A 21,772-nucleotide genomic window follows, 5' to 3' on the forward strand; every position below is an offset into this window, starting at 1 on the left:
TCTGGAGGGGGAAGAGATTCCTCCTGCTTTTGCAGAGCTGGTAGACTAGTTGGTCCAGGGGCTGCAGTTAGCCTGTGATCCTTCGACGCATGATATGGCTAAAATGCTGGTCTGTGGACCAAACTTTCCAGATAGCCTTATGTGATCTTCCCTTTGTGGGGAATCATCTGTTTGGAGCCTCCCTGGAAAGACCTCCTCCGGAGGTTCCATGAAGATCTGGTCTGGTATGCCGAGAGCGGGTCCTTCCAGACCTGCAGACAAATGCCCCTTCTGCCTGAAGGGGCGCTCTCACCCATATCTGGGGTGGAGGAGGACGTCTTTGTTTCCAGATCTGTGGATCTCCCTGATTCAAGACAAATGGGTCCACAAGCTAAATTGGTCCAGTTACCAGACAAGTTTTCGGTCTTCTCCTCCAGAGAGAGGGATTTTTTCCTTCCAACCTGCGTTTATCCCCAGACCGCCTGCGAGTTCTCTTCGGGGCGGTGCAAGACTTGCTAGTTCAAGGGGGTGATTGTTTCAGTCTCAGATCTCTGAAAGTTTGTTTCATGTTTGCAGGTCTCAGGAAGGAAAGCGAGGTTGGTGCAATCTTGGACCGCAAGCTCTGAAATTCTCGAGTACAGATGTTTCAAATGGAGTCCATTTATACATCAGGGGGATCGTCTGGCCTATATTGAGAGTAAGGACACTTACCTTCATATTCTGATATGTCGGTCATCCCCGCTTCCTCCTTGCTGTGGGCAAGGAGCATTATCAAGTGGTCTCACCTCAACCCTCCTGGTTTTCACAAGTGTTGGCATTGTTGTGCCAGCGGGGAATTGCAATACTGGAGTACCTGGATGATCTTCTGCGAGCAGAGTTTCTGACTTCTCTGAAGGACAACCTGGGGATTACTGTGTTGACTCTGCAACAGTTCGGTTGGAAAATAAAATTTCCAGGTATTGGCTCTGTTTCCGTCCACCTAGTTGGACTATCTGGGTCTGTTCTGGACTCAACCTCAGCCAGGGTGCTCCTCCCATGGGACGAGTTTCAAAAACCTGTCCACACAGGACCTCTGCAAAGAGATTCTTGCCATGTGGGGCAAGAATCCAGTTTCTATACAATATGATCCTGTTGAGCCGGGGTACAAGAGGGTCCCTGATTCGGTTGCTTCCCTCTGACTCAACGACAGGGTAAATCTTCCTTCCCCTGTCCTGGATGGTGGTCACCACGGATGCCAGCCTGTCCGAGTGGGATGGCGTTTGGCACGGAATGTGCTTAGCGGGTATGGACTCTGGAAGAATCCAGGCTACTGATCGATATACTGAACATTTCCTCCAGAGATGTTTCATCAGTTGTCTCTGCTGTGGGCATCTCGCGAGGTTGGCCTGTCGGCCTCTTGTCTCAACAGGAAGGTGCTTGGGTTTGTGGCACGGGCTCGGTATCCTCTGCCCGACGCTACAGACACACTGGTGGCTCCTTTGGGTCCAGTATCTTCTGATATACGTCTTTCCTCTAATAGAACTTCTTGGCTCCTGCGTAGGCTTGTGGCAGAAGGGATTACGGCCATGCTAGTGGCTCCAGACTGGCCTCGTCATTCTTGGTACGCAGATCTGATAAAGTTGATCGCCAATGCTCCTTGAAAACTTCCTCTTAGAGGAGACCTGTTGGCTCAAGGGCCAATCTTCCATCTTGCTTTACAGTTGCTGGCTTTAACCGCTTGGCTGTCGGAAGCCAGGTGCTGAAGGCTGGGGGGTTGTCTGAATCTGGGATTTCCACGCTGCTGTAAGCTAGTAAATCTACTTCTAAGTAGATTTACCATCATGTTTGAAGAGCGTACTTTGCGGATGTGAATCTCTTGGGGTTCACCACTGCTTTTTGGTGACTCAGAGTTTGGCTTTTCTCCAACGAGCTGGGTACCACCGAGGGCCAGGTTCGACCATGGCTATGTTTTCTGTGGTTCGCACCTTTGTTCGGGGGGCTCTCCAATTGGCTCCCCCAGTGCGGTCTCCATTGCCCTCGTGGGATCTCCCACTTGGTGCTGTCGGTTCGTCTGTAAATTTGGAAAATATTCATGAGATTCCTTTGCTTGCATGTCCTAGAAGTTAGTCTTCTTGGTGGCTTTTTCTTCTGCACCTAGGGTGTCAGAGCTGGCAGCTTGTCTTGTCGTTCACCTTACTTAGTGGTTCACAACGATAGTGATGCTTCGGCTCTGCCAGTCGCACCTTCCTAAAGTTGTTTCTGGTTTAATTTTACATAAGTCTAAGCACCCTAAAGAGCTTGCCTTGCATTCTTTGGATGTGGCTCGGGCAGTCAGGTTGTACCTGGCGATTACTCAGTCATTCCAAAAATCAGATTCCCTATTTGTCCTAACGGATGGATTCTGTTAGGGGCTGGCCACGCCTGCTGCGACCATTTCCAGATGGATAGGCTGCAGGTCTATTCCATTAAGGGTCAGGATCCTCCTGCCCTGTTATGGCGCATTTTAAATAGGTGCTTAGTGCCTCTTGGGACTTTCGTCCTCAGGCGTCAGTGGTGCAGGTTTGCAAGGCGGCCACCTGGTCGTCCACGCACATTTTTACAACATTTTTATAAGGTAGATGTGTTGGCATCTGCGGATGCCTCCTTTTGGCTGTAAGAATTTGCAGGCCGCTATTAGAGAGGATTCGTCTTCTTTGAGGGTGTATTTTTTTATATATGTGTATGTAGATGTATATATGTATATACAGTGCCTTGCGAATGTATTCGGCCCCCTTGAACTTTGCGACCTTTTGCCACATTTCAGGCTTCAAACATGGATATAAAACTGTGATTTTTTTTTTTGTGAAGAATCAACAAGTGGGACACAATCATGAAGTGGAACGAAATTTATTGGATATTTCAAACTTTGTTAACAGATAAAAAAAAAAAACTGAAAAATTGGCCGTGCAAAATTATTCAGCCCCTTTACTTTCAGTGCAGCAAACTCTCCAGAAGTTCAGTGAGGATCTCTGAGGCCCCGTTCACACAGGGGCGATCCGACTTCGGGGGGCGACCTCCGAGGTCGCGGTGCGAGCAGCGTGCCGCGACCTCATAACATTGAAGTCTATGGCAGTCGCCTCCGGGTCGCCCCCAAAGAAGCTCCGGACCCTTTTTCTAAGTCGGAGCGGTCCTATTAGAACGGGTCCGCAGCTTCCCTATGGAAGGCGACCGCCTCACAGGTCGCCTTAGTGTGAACGGGGACTTAATGATCCAATGTTGACCTAAATGACTAATGATGATAAATAGAATCCACCTGTGTGTAATCAAGCCTATGTATAAATGCACCTGCACTCTGATAGTCTCAGAGGTCCATTTAAAGCGCAGAGAGCATCATGAAGAACAAGGAACACACCAGGCAGGTCCGAGATACTGTTGTGGAGAAGTTTAAAGCCGGATTTGGATACAAAAAGATTTCCCAAGCTTTAAACATCCGAAGGAGCACTGTGCAAGCGATAATATTGAAATGGAAGGAGTATCAGGCCTCTGCAAATCTATGAAGACCTGGCCGTCCCTCTAAACTTTCAGCTCCTACAAGGAGAAGACTGATCAGAGATGCAGCCAAGAGGCCCATAATCACTCTGGATGAACTGCAGAGATCTACAGCTGAGGTGGGAGACTCTGTCCATAGGACAACAATCAGTCGTATACTGCACAAATCTGGCCTTTGTGGAAGAGTGGCAAGAAGAAAGCAATTTCTTAAAGATATATCCATAAAAAGTGTCGTTTAAAGTTTGCCACAAGCCACCTGGGAGACACACCAAACATGTGGAAGAAGGTGCTCTGGTCAGATGAAACCAAAATCAAACTTTTTGGCAACAATGCAAAACGTTATGTTTGGCGTAAAAGCAAAACAGCTCATCACCCTGAACACACCATCCCCACTGTCAAACATGGTGGTGTCAGCATCATGGTTTGGGCCTGCTTTTCTTCAGCAGGGACAGGGAAGATGGTTAAAATTGATGGGAAGATGGATGGAGCCAAATACAGGACCATTCTGGAAGAAAACCTGATGGAGTCTGCAAAAGACCTGAGACTGGGACGGAGATTTGTCTTCCAACAAGACAATGATCCAAAACCTAAAGCAAAATCTACAATGGAATGGTTCACAAACATATCCAGGTGTTAGAATGGTTAAGTCAAAGTCCAGACCTGAATCCAATTGAGAATCTGTGAAAAGAACTGAAAACTGCTGTTCACAAACGCTCTCCATCCAACTTCACTGAGCTCGAGCTGTTTTGCAAGGAGGAATGGGCAAAAATTTCAGTCTCTCGATGTGCAAAACTGATAGAGACATACCCCAAGCAACTTACAGCTGTAATCGCAGCAAAAGGTGGTGCTACAAAGTATTAACTTAAGGGGGCTGAATAATTTTGCACGCCCAATTTTTCAGGTTTTTATTTGTTAAAGTTTGAAATATCCAATAAATTTCGTTCCACTTCATGATTGTGTCCCACTTGTTGTTGATTCTTTAAAAAAAGTTAGTTTTATATCTTTGAAGCCTGAAATGTGCCAAAAGGTCAAAGTTCAAGGGGGGCGAATACTTTCGCAAAGCACTGTGTGTATGTATAATTATATATATATATATATATATATATATATCTGGGTTCTTCCCACCCCTCGTGTTGACACTGCTTTGGGACGTCCCACAGGTCAAGAAGAGATGGCGCTGTCAGTCAATGAACAAAAGAGAAAACTGGATTTTTGTCTTACCGTAAGGTCCTTTAAAAAAATTAGTGCATTAACACTTATGCAATTGAGCACAGGATAATCAATGAAAAGTGAAAAAAGAATATTAATAAATAAATTAGTGAAAAAGAATATTAATAAATATTAAATATTAGTGAATATAAATAGTGATTATTGAGCAGCACATCAGACGAGCAGGGGCTCAAAGTATGAACAAAGGTATAAGGACCGTGCTCTAAATTTAATGATTGGCACACACAAAAATAAATATTTAAAAAATATATAAATTCATATATATACATAAACGTCTCCTTTAAATATCAATTCACCATACAAAAAAGTGATCTATGTGAAAAAATTTGAAAAAAGTCCATATGTGATAAATGGCAACTTCTCCTTTAAATAACAATGGATCAACCACCCGTGCTTATGAAGAAAATGTGTTGTCCACCGATATCCCCATGCACACACCGTTTACCAGATAAATTTGACCCCCATTACAGGTAGTCAAAATAGGTACCAGATCAAATAGTAAACGATTATCCTTAGAATTCCCCTCAAGGCCAGCGATCAATAAAGTTTTTCATTTAGGTAGAAAAGGGAGATAAAGAAGCTTCTCATGGTGTAGAAGGTTAAAAATATTCATTTACTAAAAACGTAACTTATAAGTTAATTATAACAGTTATAAAATCCTTCATTCAGCCGGCTGCCTGAGCTGAAAACTCGGTTGCATGCAGGGGACGCCATTCCGCGTTCCACCTGCATTCCAATAACCGAAAGTTACGTAATACGTTCCCAGTCCCTACGCATTTCGTCAGCGAGCGTCTGTCAGGGGTGACATGCGGGACTGTGGTGGACAGATCAGACCCCTAACTGACATTTTTGACACTTTGGGGGGGGGGAACCAGTGACATTACAGCAGTAATTGGTATGCACTGTTACTGTAATAATGACATTGGCAGAGAATGGGTTAACTTAGGGGTATTAAAGGGTTAAATGTGAGCCTAGGGAAGTGTTTAACTATTGGGGGGGGAGGGGGACTTGTGAAATGTATTCAAGTAAAAACAAAACCTCCTGCGCTTAAGTGCTGTCTGATGGAGTAGGAAGAGGTGCACTACAAACTCAGATGTAAAGAGAGCTGTTTGGTCTTGCTGCCCCCTTCAGGATCAAGGGTATCCAGAACCACTGGTAGAAAAGACAAAAAAGAAAAGAGGGGCGCACCGACCTAGTGCATTACCATAAAAACTTTTATTAAAATATTAAAAGGTGTACAATATATTCACAAGACTGGTGTGGTACAACACACATCAAGAATAGCATATACAGTCTCCAAGGTAGCCAGGTCCCAATAGTGACAAATACAGATAGTCGCATGGGGCTGCTGTGGCTAGGCTGACGCGTTTCAGGGGCGAGCCCCCTTCCTCAGAGCCAGAAAAAATGCTGGACTTGTGAAATGATCAGACTTGTTTTCCTATAAAGGAGGATCACAGGCTCTCTGTGATCATTTTAGAGGGAATAGTCTGCTGTGTTTACTACAGCTGTCCGATGTTCTCAGCAGGGATGAATCGCGGGTGCCCAGCGGGGATCGGTGACCGCTGCCTATTGTGGGTAGGAGGGAGCGGCGGTTTTGCACTGAAGAGTCTAGATCCTTAAGGTCTCCCAGCCTGGCCAGCGAGCGTGTGCAGGTTATAGTCCAGAACTAGACCTCGCCACGACAGTGCCCCGATTGGGGGGGGGGGGGCAGTAATAATGGGGCCGTTATGGTGCTTATTTGAGGGGGGTGGTTTGTCCTGGGTGGGTCCATTAGTTTGCATGTGCAGCCATTTTCCATAATTCCCCATTGAGACTGTATGAGTGGCCATTTTCTTGAGGTCCGTGGGATGGACAGGCATGCGGCATGGCTTTATAATGATAGAGGCAGAGCTTCTTCCTGTGCAGACAGCGTTAGTTTGGTTTTTACACTGATTAGGCTGGATGCTTCTCTGTGGTCTGGGACGTTCCTGGGTTTCCCTGTGGGTTTTTTCCTCTTCTGCTCTAATATTCCATAATTCTAAGGTATTGTGAATCTGCAGTAATAGCGGTGCGTTTTTTACGGTCTTAAAGGGACATTACACATCATTTTTTTTTTTATTTGAGCAGTGGAGTCCCAGGATAAAAATTCACTTGCAGACCCCCTAGAAGCGACTGCGGGACCCTCTGGTTCACAGTCGCAGCCAGAAATTGCAGGTTTTTTTTTTTTTTTTTTTACAAAGCCTGATGTCAAGTGTTTTTTGTCATCTCTGGTGCTGCCAGCTGCAAACGCCCTCCGCCCTCACCTCCATCGGCAGGGTCTTCAGGGTCTTTGAGGGGTCGGTGTCTTCATATTCTGACGTGAAGAGGACCTGTCTTCCTCAGCTGCCGCGTGGCAACGCGCATTGGTGGAAGCCCTGATGGTTTCTGTGTGGGAAACCCTGAAATTGGCTGATGAACCCACAGCATCAGATACGCAGGTGTCTTTCGGCTCCCGCAAATCCCGCAAATCTCATAAATCAGGCAAGGTATTTCCTTGTCCTGACTTGTTTCACACTATTGTGGATGAACAGTGGTGACACACTAAGCACATGTTGGTGGTGCATAAGCGTTTTGCATGCCGTTACCCTTTTGCGGAGGCGGTGTCCAATAGGTGGACTGTACTACCGAAAGTGGATTCTCCCGTGACCAGGTTAAATAAAGCGACTCTGGTACCGGTGGAAGAGTCTCCTACTCTTCCGGATCCCGTGGATAGACTGGTGGAATCCTTGTCCCGCCATTTACATGTGGTAGCAGGTAACAGCTTAAAGGTTACCTTTTGTGAATGTTTTAGTAGCGCAGACTGCTACTGAATGGGTGAATTACTGAAAAGTAACTTTGAAACGGCACAGCTTCCCCCTGCGGTACTGGAACTCATAGCCCAGTTGACCCAAGCACTGGTGTTCGTGTGTGATATGTCCCTGGACTCAGCTTTATTGGTGGCCAGGAAATCGGCAGTGGAGATTGCTATTAGGCGCATGGTATGGCTGAAATGCTGGTCGGCTGAGACTGATTTTCCTTTTGTATGGAAGAAGCTGTTTGGGTCCTCTCTGGACGAGTTGATCAACGGTAAGAGCACTAATCTACCCCAATCCTCTAAGAGCAAGGCGCTGCGTACTAGGCGTCTTTTTCGTGCCCCCGTGTCACAAGAGAAAGGTAAATTGTTTAGATCTTCTGGGGGTTCCAAGAAGCCATGGTCAGGAAAATCTTAGTTCAGCCAATCTGGACCTGCAGACAAATCCTCAGCTGCATGAAGGGGCACCCTCACCCGAGTCTGGAGTGGGGGGGATGCCTTCAATTCTTTCAGGAACCCTGGACCTCCTTGATTCAGGACAAATGGGTTCACAAACTGCTCCGATTAGGTTCCAAGATCGAATTCCGGTCGTGTCCGTCGGACAGGTTCTTCCCGTCCAACCTTCAATTATCCCCAGTCCGGTTAAGGGACTTGCGAGGGGCGATACACGACTTGCTGTCGCGGGGAGTGATTTGGTCGGTGCCCGCTCAAGGGTTTTATTAAAACCTGTTCACCGTGCCCAGGAAGGAAGGCAAGGTGCGTCCCATCCTGGATCTCAAGGCCCTGAACCACTTTGTGCGGGTACAGAGGTTTCGGATGGAGTCCGTCTGCACTGTGGTAGCGTCTCTGCATCAGGGAGATTTCTTAGCCTCCATAGATATCAAGGATGCATATCTACACATCCCCATGTAGATTGACACCAGCGGTTTCTTCGTCTTGCGGCAGAGGAGCATTATCAATTTGTGACGTTAACCTTTGGTCTCGCCTCTGCTCCCAGAGTGTTTACCAAGGTAGTAGCACTGCTGTGCCGGCGGGGGATTGCAGGACTGGGGTACATGGACGATCTGTTGAGAGCGGACTCTCATTCAGCCTTGATGGGGGATCTGACTATCAGAACTCTGCAGGAGTTTGGTTGGAACATCATTTTCAAGAAATCCGCGCTGACTCCGGTTCTGAGACTGGATTATCTGGGCTTGACTCGGGATTCAGCCTTGGCAAGGGTTTTTCTTCACCCGGACAAGCTGTAAAAAGTCGCAGGGGGCGATTCAGTTATTGGACAACCATCTGTCCTCTCTACGAGTTTGCATGTGATCCTTGGGTCTGATGGTATCAACCTTCGAGGCAGTTCCGTTTGCTTAGTCCCATACCAGGTCTTTGGATCCTTGTTCCATTTCACAAGAATCTCCCTTTGCAAAGTCCTTGGATTCTTTGATTCGGTTGAGCCACAACACCAAATCTGCTCTGTTGTAGTGTATTCAGTCTCCAGCAATGTGCCAGGGCAAGTCCTTCCTTCGGTTGTTTTGGAAGGTGGTAACCACGGACGCCAGCTTGTTGGGCTGGGGCGGGGTGCTGAGGAAGCTCTGTGCCCAGGGTCGACAAATGGAGCTTATAGCGATAAAGTTTTGTCTGAGTCATTGGATGACCCGTCTGCAAAGTTGTCCGGTGCGGAATCAATCAGACAACGGCACGTCTGTGGCTTACATCAATCACCAGGCGGGCATTAAAAGTGTCTTGGCAGACAAGGAGGTGGCCGAGATTCTGGCCTGGGCAAAAAGCTTTGTTCCAGCCCCCTCTGCTTTACACATTCCAGGTGTGGAGAACTGGCAGGCGGATAACCTGAGTCGTCAGGTGTTGAATCAAGGGGAGTGGTCCCTACACCCAGAGGTGTTCCGTCTCCTGTGTGTTCGGTGGGGGATGCCCGAGGTTGATCAGTTTGCCTCAACAAGAAGGTGAAGAGTAGCCAGGTCTCAAGAGCCTCTGGCTGACGCCACAGACACACTGGTGGCTCCTTGGGGTCGGTATCGGCTGATTTATGCATTTCCCCATTGAAATGCCTGCCGAGGCTTCTGCGCAGAATAGAGATGGAAAACATTCTGGTGTCTCCAAACTGGCCTCGCCGGTCTTGGTATGCAGAGCTGGTAAGGCTGGTCGCCGACACCCCTTGGAGACTTCCTCTCAGGGAAGATCTGCAGTCTTAAGGTCTGATCTTCCATCCTGCTTTGCAGTCGCTGGCTTTAACGGCATGGCTGTTGAAATGGTGTGAATCGCTGAAGGTGCACCCTCGCTTGTTTTTGGGTTTTGGCTTTTTTTTTTTTTTTTTTTTTTTTTTTTTTTTTTTTTTTTTTTTTTTGCATAAAGGGGTTGAACAGTGGTTGGCTTTGGGTACTATCAAAGGCCAAGTTTCGGCTTTGGCTATATATTTTCAAAACACCCGTTAGCCACGCATGTCCTAATCCAGACTTTTATCCAGGGAGTGCACCATATGGCTCCTTCGAGGCGATCACCGTTACCTCCGTGGGATCTAAATCTGGTGTGATCTGCTCTTCAAACAAAAGCCTCCTTTTGAAAAATTTTGGGATATTTCGTTGCCTTCTTGGTGGCAATCACTTCTGCTCGCAGAGTATCTGAATCAGTGGCGTTGTCTTGCCACTCACCTTATCTGGTGGTACACAGGGATGAGGTGGTACTTCGACCTAATCGGTTGTACCTTCCTAAGGTGGTTTCTGATTTTCATCTGAATAAGGACATTGTGTTGCCTTCACTTTGCCCTAAACCTCAGCATCCTAAGGAGTATGCCTTGCATTCGTTGGATGTGGTTCGGCCGATCAGTTTTTAGAGACCACTGAGTCCTTTAGAAAATCGTACGCTTTTTGTCTTTACTGATGGACCTCGTAATGGACTGCCTGTGTCTGCTGCGACCATTTCCAGATGGATCAGGCAGACGGTGGTACAGGTCTATTAACTGAGGGGTCAGGTTCCTCCTTTCCCAGTGAAGGCTCACATGCTACGAGAGCGCTGAGTGCCTCTTGGGCTTTTCGCCATCAAGCGTCGGTGCTACAAGTTTACAACTTGGTCGTCTGTGCATACGTTCACAAAATTCTACAAGGTAGATGTATTTGTATCCGCGGATGCTTCTTTGCAAGGTTTTGTAGGCTGCAGTTTAAAAGAGAACTTTTTTTTTTTTTATTATTATTTTTGTTTCTCTGAGGGTTCAGTTTTTCCAGGTGAGCTCCAGTTGTTTCTGGTTGAGCTCCATGTTACCTGGTTGGCTAAGTTTAGCCATTGGGGACTTATGTTTTGTTTCTGCGTTGTTTTCCCACCCCTCATGATTATACTGCTTTGGGACATCCCTATGAGTCATGAAGGATAAGGAGCTGCGTCTGTCGAACGATAAGAGAACTGGATTTTTGTAAGAACTTACAGTAAAAATCCTTTTCTCAAGTTCGACAGACGCAGCACCCGCCCCTCTACTTTTGAGGTATGGGGTTTTTTGTATTCTGAACACAGCTTGCAACTAAACTGTTTGAAGCATAGTCTGAGGGGTTATGCCTGCAGGGACAGCCCCCATAAGTTCTTCCAGAAATCCAATTTTTTTCAGTTTAGGCCAATTTGTATTCTACTACATATTTTCGGTAACCCCCCCCCCCTCCCCCAAAAAGCGTATAATTGGCTTGCGCAAATGTTATAGCGTTTACATACTACAGGATAGATTTATGAACTTTTTATTTATTTTTAGTAATGGCGGCGATCAGAGTTTTTTTTTTTTTTTTTTTTTTTTTTTTTTTTTTTAATCGCGACTGCAACATTGCAGCGGACAAATCTGACACTAATGGCGCTCTTCCACTGCATGGAACCGAACAGTTCAGCTCGCGTTTGTGCTTTTCCACTGCATGGTACCGCATGGTACGGTGTTGGAATGGTTCGGTACGGCGGTGCTTTTCCACTACATGGAACCTAACAGTACGGCTCGTTTAAACAGTACCACCTCGGTTGTGGTTCCAAGAGGGCCGTACCGGTACAATATCCCACAATCTGTTGCATGCAGCCTTGACTGTTTGTCATTACTAGCCACTGATTGGTCAGAGAATTGTTGTTATCCCACCCACTTACTATTAGTGGAAAAGCAAACCGTACTGAACCGTTCCAACACCATACCATGCAGTGGAAAACAAAACCGAGCCAAGCAGGGCCGGGTGGACCTGAGCCGGTACTTGCAGTGGAAAAGTGCCATAAGTGACACTTTTTGGGGAGCGGTGACATTAATACAGTGATCAGTGCTACTGTATAATGACACTGGCAGGGAAGGGGTTAACACTGGGGTGATCAAGAGGTTAAATGTGTTTCCTATGTGCTTTATAACTGTTTTGAGGAAGGATTGAACAGAGGCAGAGAGATCAGTGATTCAGCTTGGCTGAATCACAGAATCTTTCTGACAGGAGAGCCGTCTTGCATTGTTTACATTCCAGACGGCTCTCCTGTCAGTATTGTCAAGGCATGGGAGGCCAGTGGCGATCGAGCCTGCTCCTCCCACGGTCTGCCTCCTGCTGTGTCTAATCACAGCGGAGAGCGAAACCGTGTGCACATAATCATGTATATCTGTGATTATTCGCAGCCGAGCCACCCTGCTGCAGTAAATCTGTGTGGGATGATCGGCAAGTGGTTAATATAAGAGATTTATATCTCCCTTCCACCCTTCATATAGCTTCATGTCTGACTCGTAGTTAAAATGCCCATTCATCATACTTCTGTGTGTGTGTATGTGTGTGTGTGTGTATATATATATATATATATATATATATATATATATATATATATATATATATATATATATATATATATATATATATATGATACTTTCACTGTTTCACATTATAAATGAACCCCTGCTAGCTTTTCTTAACCCCATTATGACGGGTGATACAAAAAAGCATGCTGCTACTAAACGTCTTGGGCCTCGTCCACACCTATGCGTTTTTGGTGCTTTTTACAGAAACACACAACAGTTAATTTACCATGGTTTCCTATGGGATGCTTTCACATCTATGCTTTTTTTTTGCTGCTGCGTATTTTTTTTTTCAACTCAAAACTGTTTTTTTTGGTTTAATAGACTTCAATGGAGAAGCTGCAAAAAAGTATGTGGTGCGTTTTTGCCACTATTTGCGTTTTTTTAATCTGGCCAAAAAGCATAAAAAATGCAAGTCGCGACAAAAACGCGTGTGCAAAAAGCACTGCAGATAAGGGTCAAAAACAAACTGCATAGGTGTGAACCGAGCCTTATGCTGGCCATACACATCGATTATCGGACGAGAATATTCATACACACCTAAGATCACTCAAGAGGACTTATCTGCACTTTGCACTTCTGTGGTGGATGTATCACGAATTACTCTTATGATGGACAATTGTTCTCCAATTTCATACGTTTTTAATTGTACGTATGCACTTTATATTTTTGTACTTTATTTACCTAATTTTGCACACTTAGTTTTTGGTAAAGTGTATACGTCTTTACACTTGTACATATATATGCACTTTATTTGCCTAATTTTGCACATACTTGCACTTTCAGTTTTTTTGTAAAGTGTATACAATGTTGTATTTAACTCGTATGAGTTTGCACACATATATTTGCACTTTACAGTGCAAGTATGGATACATGATTTGCACTATATGCGTTTAATTTTGTTATCAGCGCTGCATTTTATACTTAATAAAATACGTCTGATTTATCAAGTCTGTGGCCATCTTTAAAAGTGTGACTGTGTGTGTGTGTGTGTGTGTGTGTATGTGTGTGTGTGTATATATATATATATATATATATATATATATATATATATATATATATATATATATATATATATATATATATATATATATATATACACACACAGTGGGTACGGAAAGTATTCAGACCCCCTTACATTTTTCACTCTTTGTTATATTGCAGCCATTTGCTAAAATCATTTAGGTTCATTCTTCTTCCTGATGAATGTACACATAGCACCCCATACTGACAGAAAAACACAGAATTGTTGCCGATTTATTAAAAAAGAAAAACTGAAATATCACATGGTCCTAAGTATTCAGACCCTTTGCTCAGTATTTAGTAGAAGCCCCCTTTTGATCTAATACAGCCAGGAGTCTTTTTGGGAAAGATGCAACAAGTCTTTCACACCTGGATTTGGGGATCTTCTGCCATTCCTCCTTGCAGATCCTCTCCAGTTCTGTCAGGTTGGATGGTAAACGTTGGTGGACAGCCATTTTTAGGTCTCTCCAGAGATGCTCAATTGGGTTTAAGTCAGGGCTCTGGCTGGGCCATTCAAGAACAGTCACGGAGTTGTTGTGAAGCCACTCCTTCGTTATTTTAGCTGTGTGCTTAGGGTCATTGTCTTGTTGGAAGGTAAACCTTCGACCCAGTCTGAGGTCCAGAGCACTCTGGAGAAGGTTTTTGTCCAGGATATCCCTGTACTTGGCCGCATTCATCTTTCCCTCGATTGCAACCAGTCGTCCTGTCCCTGCAGCTGAAAAACACCCCCACAGCATGATGCTGCCACCACCATGCTTCACTGTTGGGACTGTATTGGACAGGTGATGAGCAGTGCCTGGTTTTCTCCACACATACCGCTTAGAATTAAGGCCAAAAAGTTCTTTTTTGGTCTCATCAGACCAGAGAATCTTATTTCTCACCATCTTGGAGTCCTTCAGGTGTTTTTTTTTAGCAAACTCCATGCGGGCTTTCATGTGTCTTACACTGAGGAGAGGCTTCCGTCGGGCCACTCTGCCATAAAGCACCGACTGGTGGAGGGCTGCAGTGATGGTTGACTTTCTACAACTTTCTCCCATCTCCTGACTGCATCTCTGGAGCTCAGCCACAGTGATCTTTGGGTTCTTCTTTACCTCTCTCACCAAGGCTCTTCTCCCCCGATAGCTCAGTTTGGCCGGACGGCCAGCTCTAGGAAGGGTTCTGGTCGTCCCAAACGTCTTCCATTTGAGGATTATGGAGGCCACTGTGCTCTTAGGAACCTTAAGTGCAGCAGAAATCTTTTTGTAACCATGGCCAGATCTGTGCCTTGCCACAATTCTGTCTCTGAGCTCTTCAGGCAGTTCCTTTGACCTCATGATTCTCATTTGCTCTGACATGCATTGTGATCTGGAAGGTCTTATATAGACAGGTGTGTGGCTTTCCTAATCAAGTCCAATCAGTATAATCAAACACAGCTGGACTCAAATGAAGGTGTAGAACCATCTCAAGGATGATCAGAAGAAATGGAAAGCACCTGAGTTAAATATATGAGTGTCACAGCAAAGGGTCTGAATACTTAGGACCATGTGATATTTCAGTTTTTCTTTTTTAATAAATCTGCAACAATGTCAACAATTCTGTGTTTTTCTGTCAGTATGGGGTGCTATGTGTACATTCATGAGGAAGAATGAACTTAAATGATTTTAGCAAATGGCTGCAATATAACAAAGAGTGAAAAATTTAAAAAGGGTCTGAATACTTTCCGTACCCACTATATATATATATATATATATATATATGTGTATGTGTGTGTGTATGTATATATATATATATGTATGTATATATATATATATATATATATATATATATATATATATATATATATATATATATAATGTGTGTGTGTGTATATGTATATATATATATGTGTGTATGTATATATATATGTGTGTATATATATATATATATATATATATATATATATATATATATATATATATATATATATATATAATATATACACACACATATATAGAATCGGGTTGTTTGCAAATTTCAGCATTATTACTGTATTTGTACTAGTTTGACGCATTTGTAAACTTCTTTCTATTTAGAACCTGAAGACTTTTTAACAGTCGCAGAGTCTCTGAGGAGGGAATTTAATAGTGAAGAAACATCTGATCTGAAATTCAGAGTCGATGGAAAAGATATACATGTTCACAGGGCAGTCTTGAAAATAAGGCAAGTATATAACTGTGTAGTTAATTATTATAGCTTTGATCCAGTTATAATTTGATCTATGTAAAAACCTAGAAAATGGCGCCTCCCTATTAAATGTGGAACTTATTTTATTAACCACTTGCCGACCGCCCACAGTATATTTACTGCGGCAGTCAGCCCCTCACAGGCAAAGTGACGTATATTTACGTCACTAGCCTGTGAGGCTCTGGGGCGGCGCTCTCCCGCGCGGTCACGGACCCCCCCCGCGTGTGTGACTGGCAGACCCGATGTCCGCCGCTCACTCTGCGATCGTCGGGGGAGAGGGAGAAAGGCAGGCAGCTTGTGTAAACAAGCTGCCTGTCATTCTCCCCTGTGTAGAAACACTGATCATACGGTTCTACTATGTAGGACCGTTGATCAGTGTAACTACAGCTCAAGCCACAGCCAATCACAGTTAAAATCGCGCCCCTAGGGACACACACAGCCCCTCCCTCTCAAATAAAGTTAACCCCTTCACTGCCAGTGTATTTTTACAGTAACAGTGCATATATATATATAGCACTGATTACTGTAGAAATGTCACTGGTAACCCCAAATGTGTCAAAAATGTCAGTCAAGGGTCCGATCTGTCCGCTCCAATGTCGCAGTACCGCAAAAAAAATCGCAGATCGCCGCCATTACGCGTTAAAAAAAAACAAAAATGACAATCTTTCCCTTTGTTAGTAAACGCAATAACTTTTGCGCAAACCAATCAAAATACGCTTTTTGCGATTTTTACTTGTTTTTTTTGGGGGGAATTTCATATAAAAAAATGTGAAAAATATTGTTATTTTTGCAAAATTGACGCTCTTTTTTTGTTTATAGCGCGTGATCAAAAAATCGCACATACGATCAAATACCACCAAAAGAAAGCTCTGTTTGTGGGGAAAAAAAAGACGTCAAATTTGTTTAGGTACAGCGTCGCATGACCGTGCAATTGTCCGTTAAAATCACGCAGTGCCGAATCGCAAAATACCCCCTGGTCTTTTAGCAGCCAAATCCTCCGGGGCTTAAGTGGTTAAGTGAAATATAAAGATGCGGCTTGCCATCAATTTTGGGTAACCACTAATTGTCACTATTATAGTATGATCCATGCATACATTTTAACCACTTAAGCCCCAGAAGATTTTACCCCCTTCCTGACCAGGGCGTATTTTGCGATTCGGCACTGCGTGACTTTAACGGACAATTGCGCGGTCGTGCAACGCTGTACCTAAACGAATTTGACGTCCTGTGGGTGGGAAAGGGACAATTCTAGCCCCGTTTTTTTGGGGGGTATTACCTTTATGGCTTTTGGTTGTGTAAGTGTTGGGGTTTTTTTTTTTTCTTTAGTCTTTTTTTAACACCATGAATGCTATGATGAATCTGTTGTGCAACACTGTGTATTCCATACCCATACAGTGTTTTATCATATACTGTCAAATTTGTCATGTCTAAACCGTTAATAAAAATTTGTGGTATGTCAGGGGGCTAAACTCACCTAATAAGCGGTCCTTAGTCTTTTCTTTTCTTAAATATAAACCCCACATAATCTGTCTTCAAGAGACGCATCTTATTGATATGAAGGCTCGAGCCCTTAAACGCTCCTGATTCGCAAAGTCTTATAACGCCACCCACTCCTTATTCCAGAGGAGTTTCTATTCTGCTAGCTAAGTCACTTCAAGCCGAAACTCTAGCGGACTCTAGCAGTGACATTTACACCGGTGAATATCTGTCAGCCCCCCCCCTCCATTTTCACCGGACGTACTTTATAAATTATCACTATTACTACTTTTTAGGACACCCGGTCCCATACTCTACATTGGTGACTTTAATGCAGTTTTAGACACTGGTATGGACTGCTTGGAGCGTGGGGGCAGACCATATCAATCATTTACTGACTGAGCACAGATTTATGACCTTACTGAGGTGTGGTGGTGGTGGAGGCATCTGGAGCTGCATCAGTACTCCTGTCACTGATCCCTTCCACACCATGTCACGTATAGATCTAGTGTTTGCCACGGATGTCACACTTCCCCCTGGTGTCTCAGGTGTCCTATTTACCTAGAGGTGTGTCTAATCACACTCCCGTTTCAGTTGAGATCCTTCTCCCTGGCTCCAGTCCGGCTCCCTGGCGCTTGAACTCCCAGTGGCTGGAGGATGCGGTGGTGCGGGGGGGGCAGTGTAGGGAGGGTATAGTGAATTTCTGGAACACGAATATGGGTACTGCTGACCCCCTCTATTGAGTGGGAGGCGGTTAAGGCTATGCCTGGCCCTAATACACAGGTCACCTAACTTTATAAACTTAGAGTATGAGCTCTGCCTGCTGGACCTCACTTAAAAAAAACAAATGCTCCATGTAACACAAAAAATATTTGAGCATAGTAACAAAGCAGGTCGCCTACTGCCATACTTGACCAGACCAGATAGCACCCCTATGTCTATCCCTAGAATACTAACTTACCATGGCCAGATTACTGATTTTCCACAGGACATACCAGAAGCCTTTCTGACATTCTATAAGTATATATATACTACTAGAGCCCAATACACTGAGGAGCAGCTGAGCGGCCCACAAGACGCCTGGACTGGATGGATATCCAGCTGAATGGTATGCCCAATTTAAACACCTATTGAGCGCAATGCTGTTACGCACTTATAATGAAGCCCATGCGTGAAGCCTTAATTATCTTGCTTCTAAAGCCACGTAAAGATCCTCCCTAAATGTGAATCTTATCGTCCCATTTCCCTTTATTAATGTTGATACCAAAATACTAGCCAAAGTATTAGCTGGCCGTTTTTAATAAGGTGGTTGCGGAGTTGGTATGAAGCGACCAGGGAGGTTTTATCCCTGGCTGTTCCACTAGAATGAATATAGACTGTTTCATTTCCAGTATCCACACGACTGTCCTCCCACTCCTGTTATAGTTTCTTTAGACACTAGAAAAGCCTTTGATAGTGTGGAATGGCCATATCTGTTTAGTGTGTTACAGCTGCATGGCTTTGGTCCCCGTATTCTTGGGTGGATACGACTCCTATACACATCCCTGGTAGCCCGTATCCGGGTTAATTCCCAAATATCTGATTCCTTTCCAATGGCCAGGGGCACTAGTCAAAGGTGCCCATTGTCGCCCCTTCTTCGATTCGCACTGGCAATTGAACCACTTGCAATACGGGTGCATAACTCCCCCTTGATTAAAGGCCTCCCCATTGGACCCATAGAAGAAAACCTCTCACTATATGCTGATACACTGGTCTACTTGGCTGATCCTCATGACTCTCTTAATAATCTGCTGCTTGAAATGAACACATTTGGTGATTACCCTGGCTTTTTGGTGAATTGGGACAAGTCTATTCTTTTTCCACTAGATCAGGATACTATTCCCAAAATTCACACGGACTCCAGACTACAGGTTGTATCCTTATTTAGATACCTGGGAGTTGTGATCCAGTTGCCTTTATACTTTTACATTAGCAATAACTTGTGTCCTCTGCTGACTCAGCTGCAATTACAAACCAAGTGGTGGATGGAACTGCCTTTGGATCTCATGGGAAGGGCCAATTTAATGAAGATGATTTACCTCCCTAAACTTCTTTGTTATGGCCAATTCACCATGTAAAATTCCCAAATCGATTTTTAAACGTATTGACACAATCTGCACAGCATTCCTGTGGAGTGGCTGTTCACCCAGAGTGTCAGTGGAGACACTGCAACTCCCTGCCCAGCTGGCGTGACTGGCATTCCCTAACTTGTACCTATACTATTTGGCATCCCAGCTGGTTCCCATTCATGATTGGCTGCACCCAGATTTGGTCAATGCCTGGACTACTATTGCTATTGCCTCCTCTATGGAAACTCTCCATAATATTACATATAGGGGACGCACGCCGGATCTTCCGGGTATGTCACTGCTAAATACATCCCTATCCCTGTTTCAATATGTAGTAGCTACAATTTCCAAAGGCTCATGGTCCACATCCCCCAATAGTCCATTATGGTTTAATCCCAATCTCAGAGTTATGTTTTGCCTGACCCACAGCAGTGGTATTCTAGGGGAGTTAAATACCTGTCACCTATATACCTCACAAGGGTTCAAATTCTTTCACTAGATGCGCGCGCACTTTGATTTACCCCACACATATCTCTTCTATTCTTATCAACTTAGACATACAGTGCGTGCGCAGTTTGGTTCATTGGAGAACCCTATTCAGATCCCTTTCCATGGAGAAAAGACACCCTGACCCTACTAGCCTTGTTTCTACGTATTATGCTGCTCTTATTGCTCATTCTAACTCTAGATTCCAAACTACGCAGGCAGGTTTCTACCCATCTAAATGGGTAGATCTGGATATAGTCCTTACAGAATCAGACTGGTCTGAATTCAGTGATACATATGGTACTTCAGTGATATCCTCTAGAGCTCCCATTATACAACTTCAAATTTTCCACCATTCACATCTCACTCCTGCTAGACTTTTTTAGATGGGATTAGCTCAGTCGACCGAGTGTTTTAGGGGTTGCGGTCGGGATGCTGACTTTCTCCACTGCTTCTGGACATGTACTTTAGTCCAGGAGTTCTGGAGAGACATAAACTCCAATTCATCTGCACTGGGCCTGCCAAACATTGTGAACCCTAAAAACTGTCTGCTGGGTATCTTTGGGGATCTGGCCATCCCTTCTGGTACTAAGAGACTGCTCCGTATTCTTTACTTTTATGCAAAGAAGTCTCTACTATTATCATGGAAGGGATCGATCTCTTTAACAAGGTCTCTGTGGTTAAAACTGGTCAATGACTCACTTCCGCTGTATAAGCTTACCTTTGGGAATAGGAAAAGAAATAAAATTTCTCAAAATATGGGATCGGTTGATTGCCTGTCCTCTGACCCTTACTCCTGAATTGCCACAAGAATAAAAATTTGCTTGTATGTCACACTATGACAAATGGCATATTTGCTTATGGTGAAACTGTAGGCGAAGTATGTAATCACTGACTGTAACTGCACATAGGATAACCTTGCAGGGGAGAGGAGCGGAGAGAGATTGTTTATTGATGGGGGTTTTTTTTTTCTTTGAGTGGTGGGTTTGTACCTTGCACACAGTGTTGTGCTAATGTTGTGTAATCTGTTTTATAAAATTAATAAACCTATCTTTAAAGAAAAAAGAATTTCTGCATAAACTGTCAAACTGTCATCTCAGGGAAGCTCCTCTGCATTCTCGTCCTAAACCTCATCGGAGTCTTAACCTGACTGTAGTTCGTCATCGTAACTGACTTGAGTGGTCAAATGCTCACGTTCTATGGCGTCTGGCACTTTGGAGAGGTGTTCTCTTCACGGATGAATCAGTTTTCACTGTACAGGATAGATGGCGGACAGTATGTATGGTGTCGTGTGGGTGAGTGGTTTGCTGATGTCAACGTTGTGGATTGAGTGGCCCATGGTGGCGGTGAGCAGGCGTATGTTATGGACAATGAAGGTGCTTTTTATTGATGGCATTTTGAATGCACAGGGATACCGTGATGAGATCCTGAGGCCCATTGTTGTGCCATTCATCCATGAGATCGCCTCATGTTGCAGCATGATCATGCATGGCCCCATGTTGCAAGGATCTGTACATAATTCCTGGAAACTGAAAACATCCCAGTTCTTGCATGGCCAGCATACTCACCGGACATGTCACCCATTGTAGACTTACCAAAACCATATAATATGAGGTCAAACCTAAACACTTTTCAATTTGTATGCAATCCGGAAGGCCCTTGCACTACATAGAAAAGGTAAATCTGAAGACAAAAGTCTTCAGATAATCTGCACGTGTGTACGGGGCATAACAGGTCCTGCCCAAATCCAGCAACTTTGCACAGCCATTGAAGAGTGGTTCAACATTCCACAGGGCCATAATCAACAACCTGATCAACTCTATGCAACGGAGATGTGTTGCACTGCATTAGACAAATGGTGGTCACACAGATACTGATTGGTTTTCGGACCCCCCTCCCCCAATACAGTAAAACGGCACATTTTAGAGTGGCCTTTATTGTGGACAACCTAAGGCACACTGCGCAATAATCATGCGGTCTAATCGGCATCTTGCTATGCCACACCTGTGAGGTGGATGGATTATCTCGGCAAAGGAAGTGCTCACTAACACAGATTTAGACAGATTTGTGAACCATATTTGAGAGAAATGGGCCTTTTGTGTACATAGAAAGTCTTAGATCTTTGAGTTCAGCTCATGAAAAACGGGAAAAAACAAGTGTTATGTTTTT

General features: G+C 44.3%; 1 protein-coding gene across 1 annotated transcript in view; it reads left to right on the forward strand.

Annotated features, from left to right (window-relative positions):
* The window catches only part of RCBTB1 (RCC1 and BTB domain containing protein 1), a gene marked incomplete at its 5' end in the record, with an annotated part of 116,555 nt that overhangs the window by 53,694 nt on the left and 41,089 nt on the right, over positions 1–21,772 (forward strand). Inside the window, one exon of the mRNA XM_082245394.1 lies at positions 15,383–15,509. Within this exon, the coding sequence (XP_082101520.1) occupies positions 15,383–15,509 (127 nt within the window). The remainder of the gene's footprint in view (positions 1–15,382; positions 15,510–21,772) is intronic.

Source organism: Pelophylax lessonae (assembly GCF_965119305.1).
Source record: "Pelophylax lessonae genome assembly, chromosome: 2".
In the NCBI taxonomy this organism is placed as follows: Eukaryota; Metazoa; Chordata; class Amphibia; order Anura; family Ranidae; genus Pelophylax; species Pelophylax lessonae.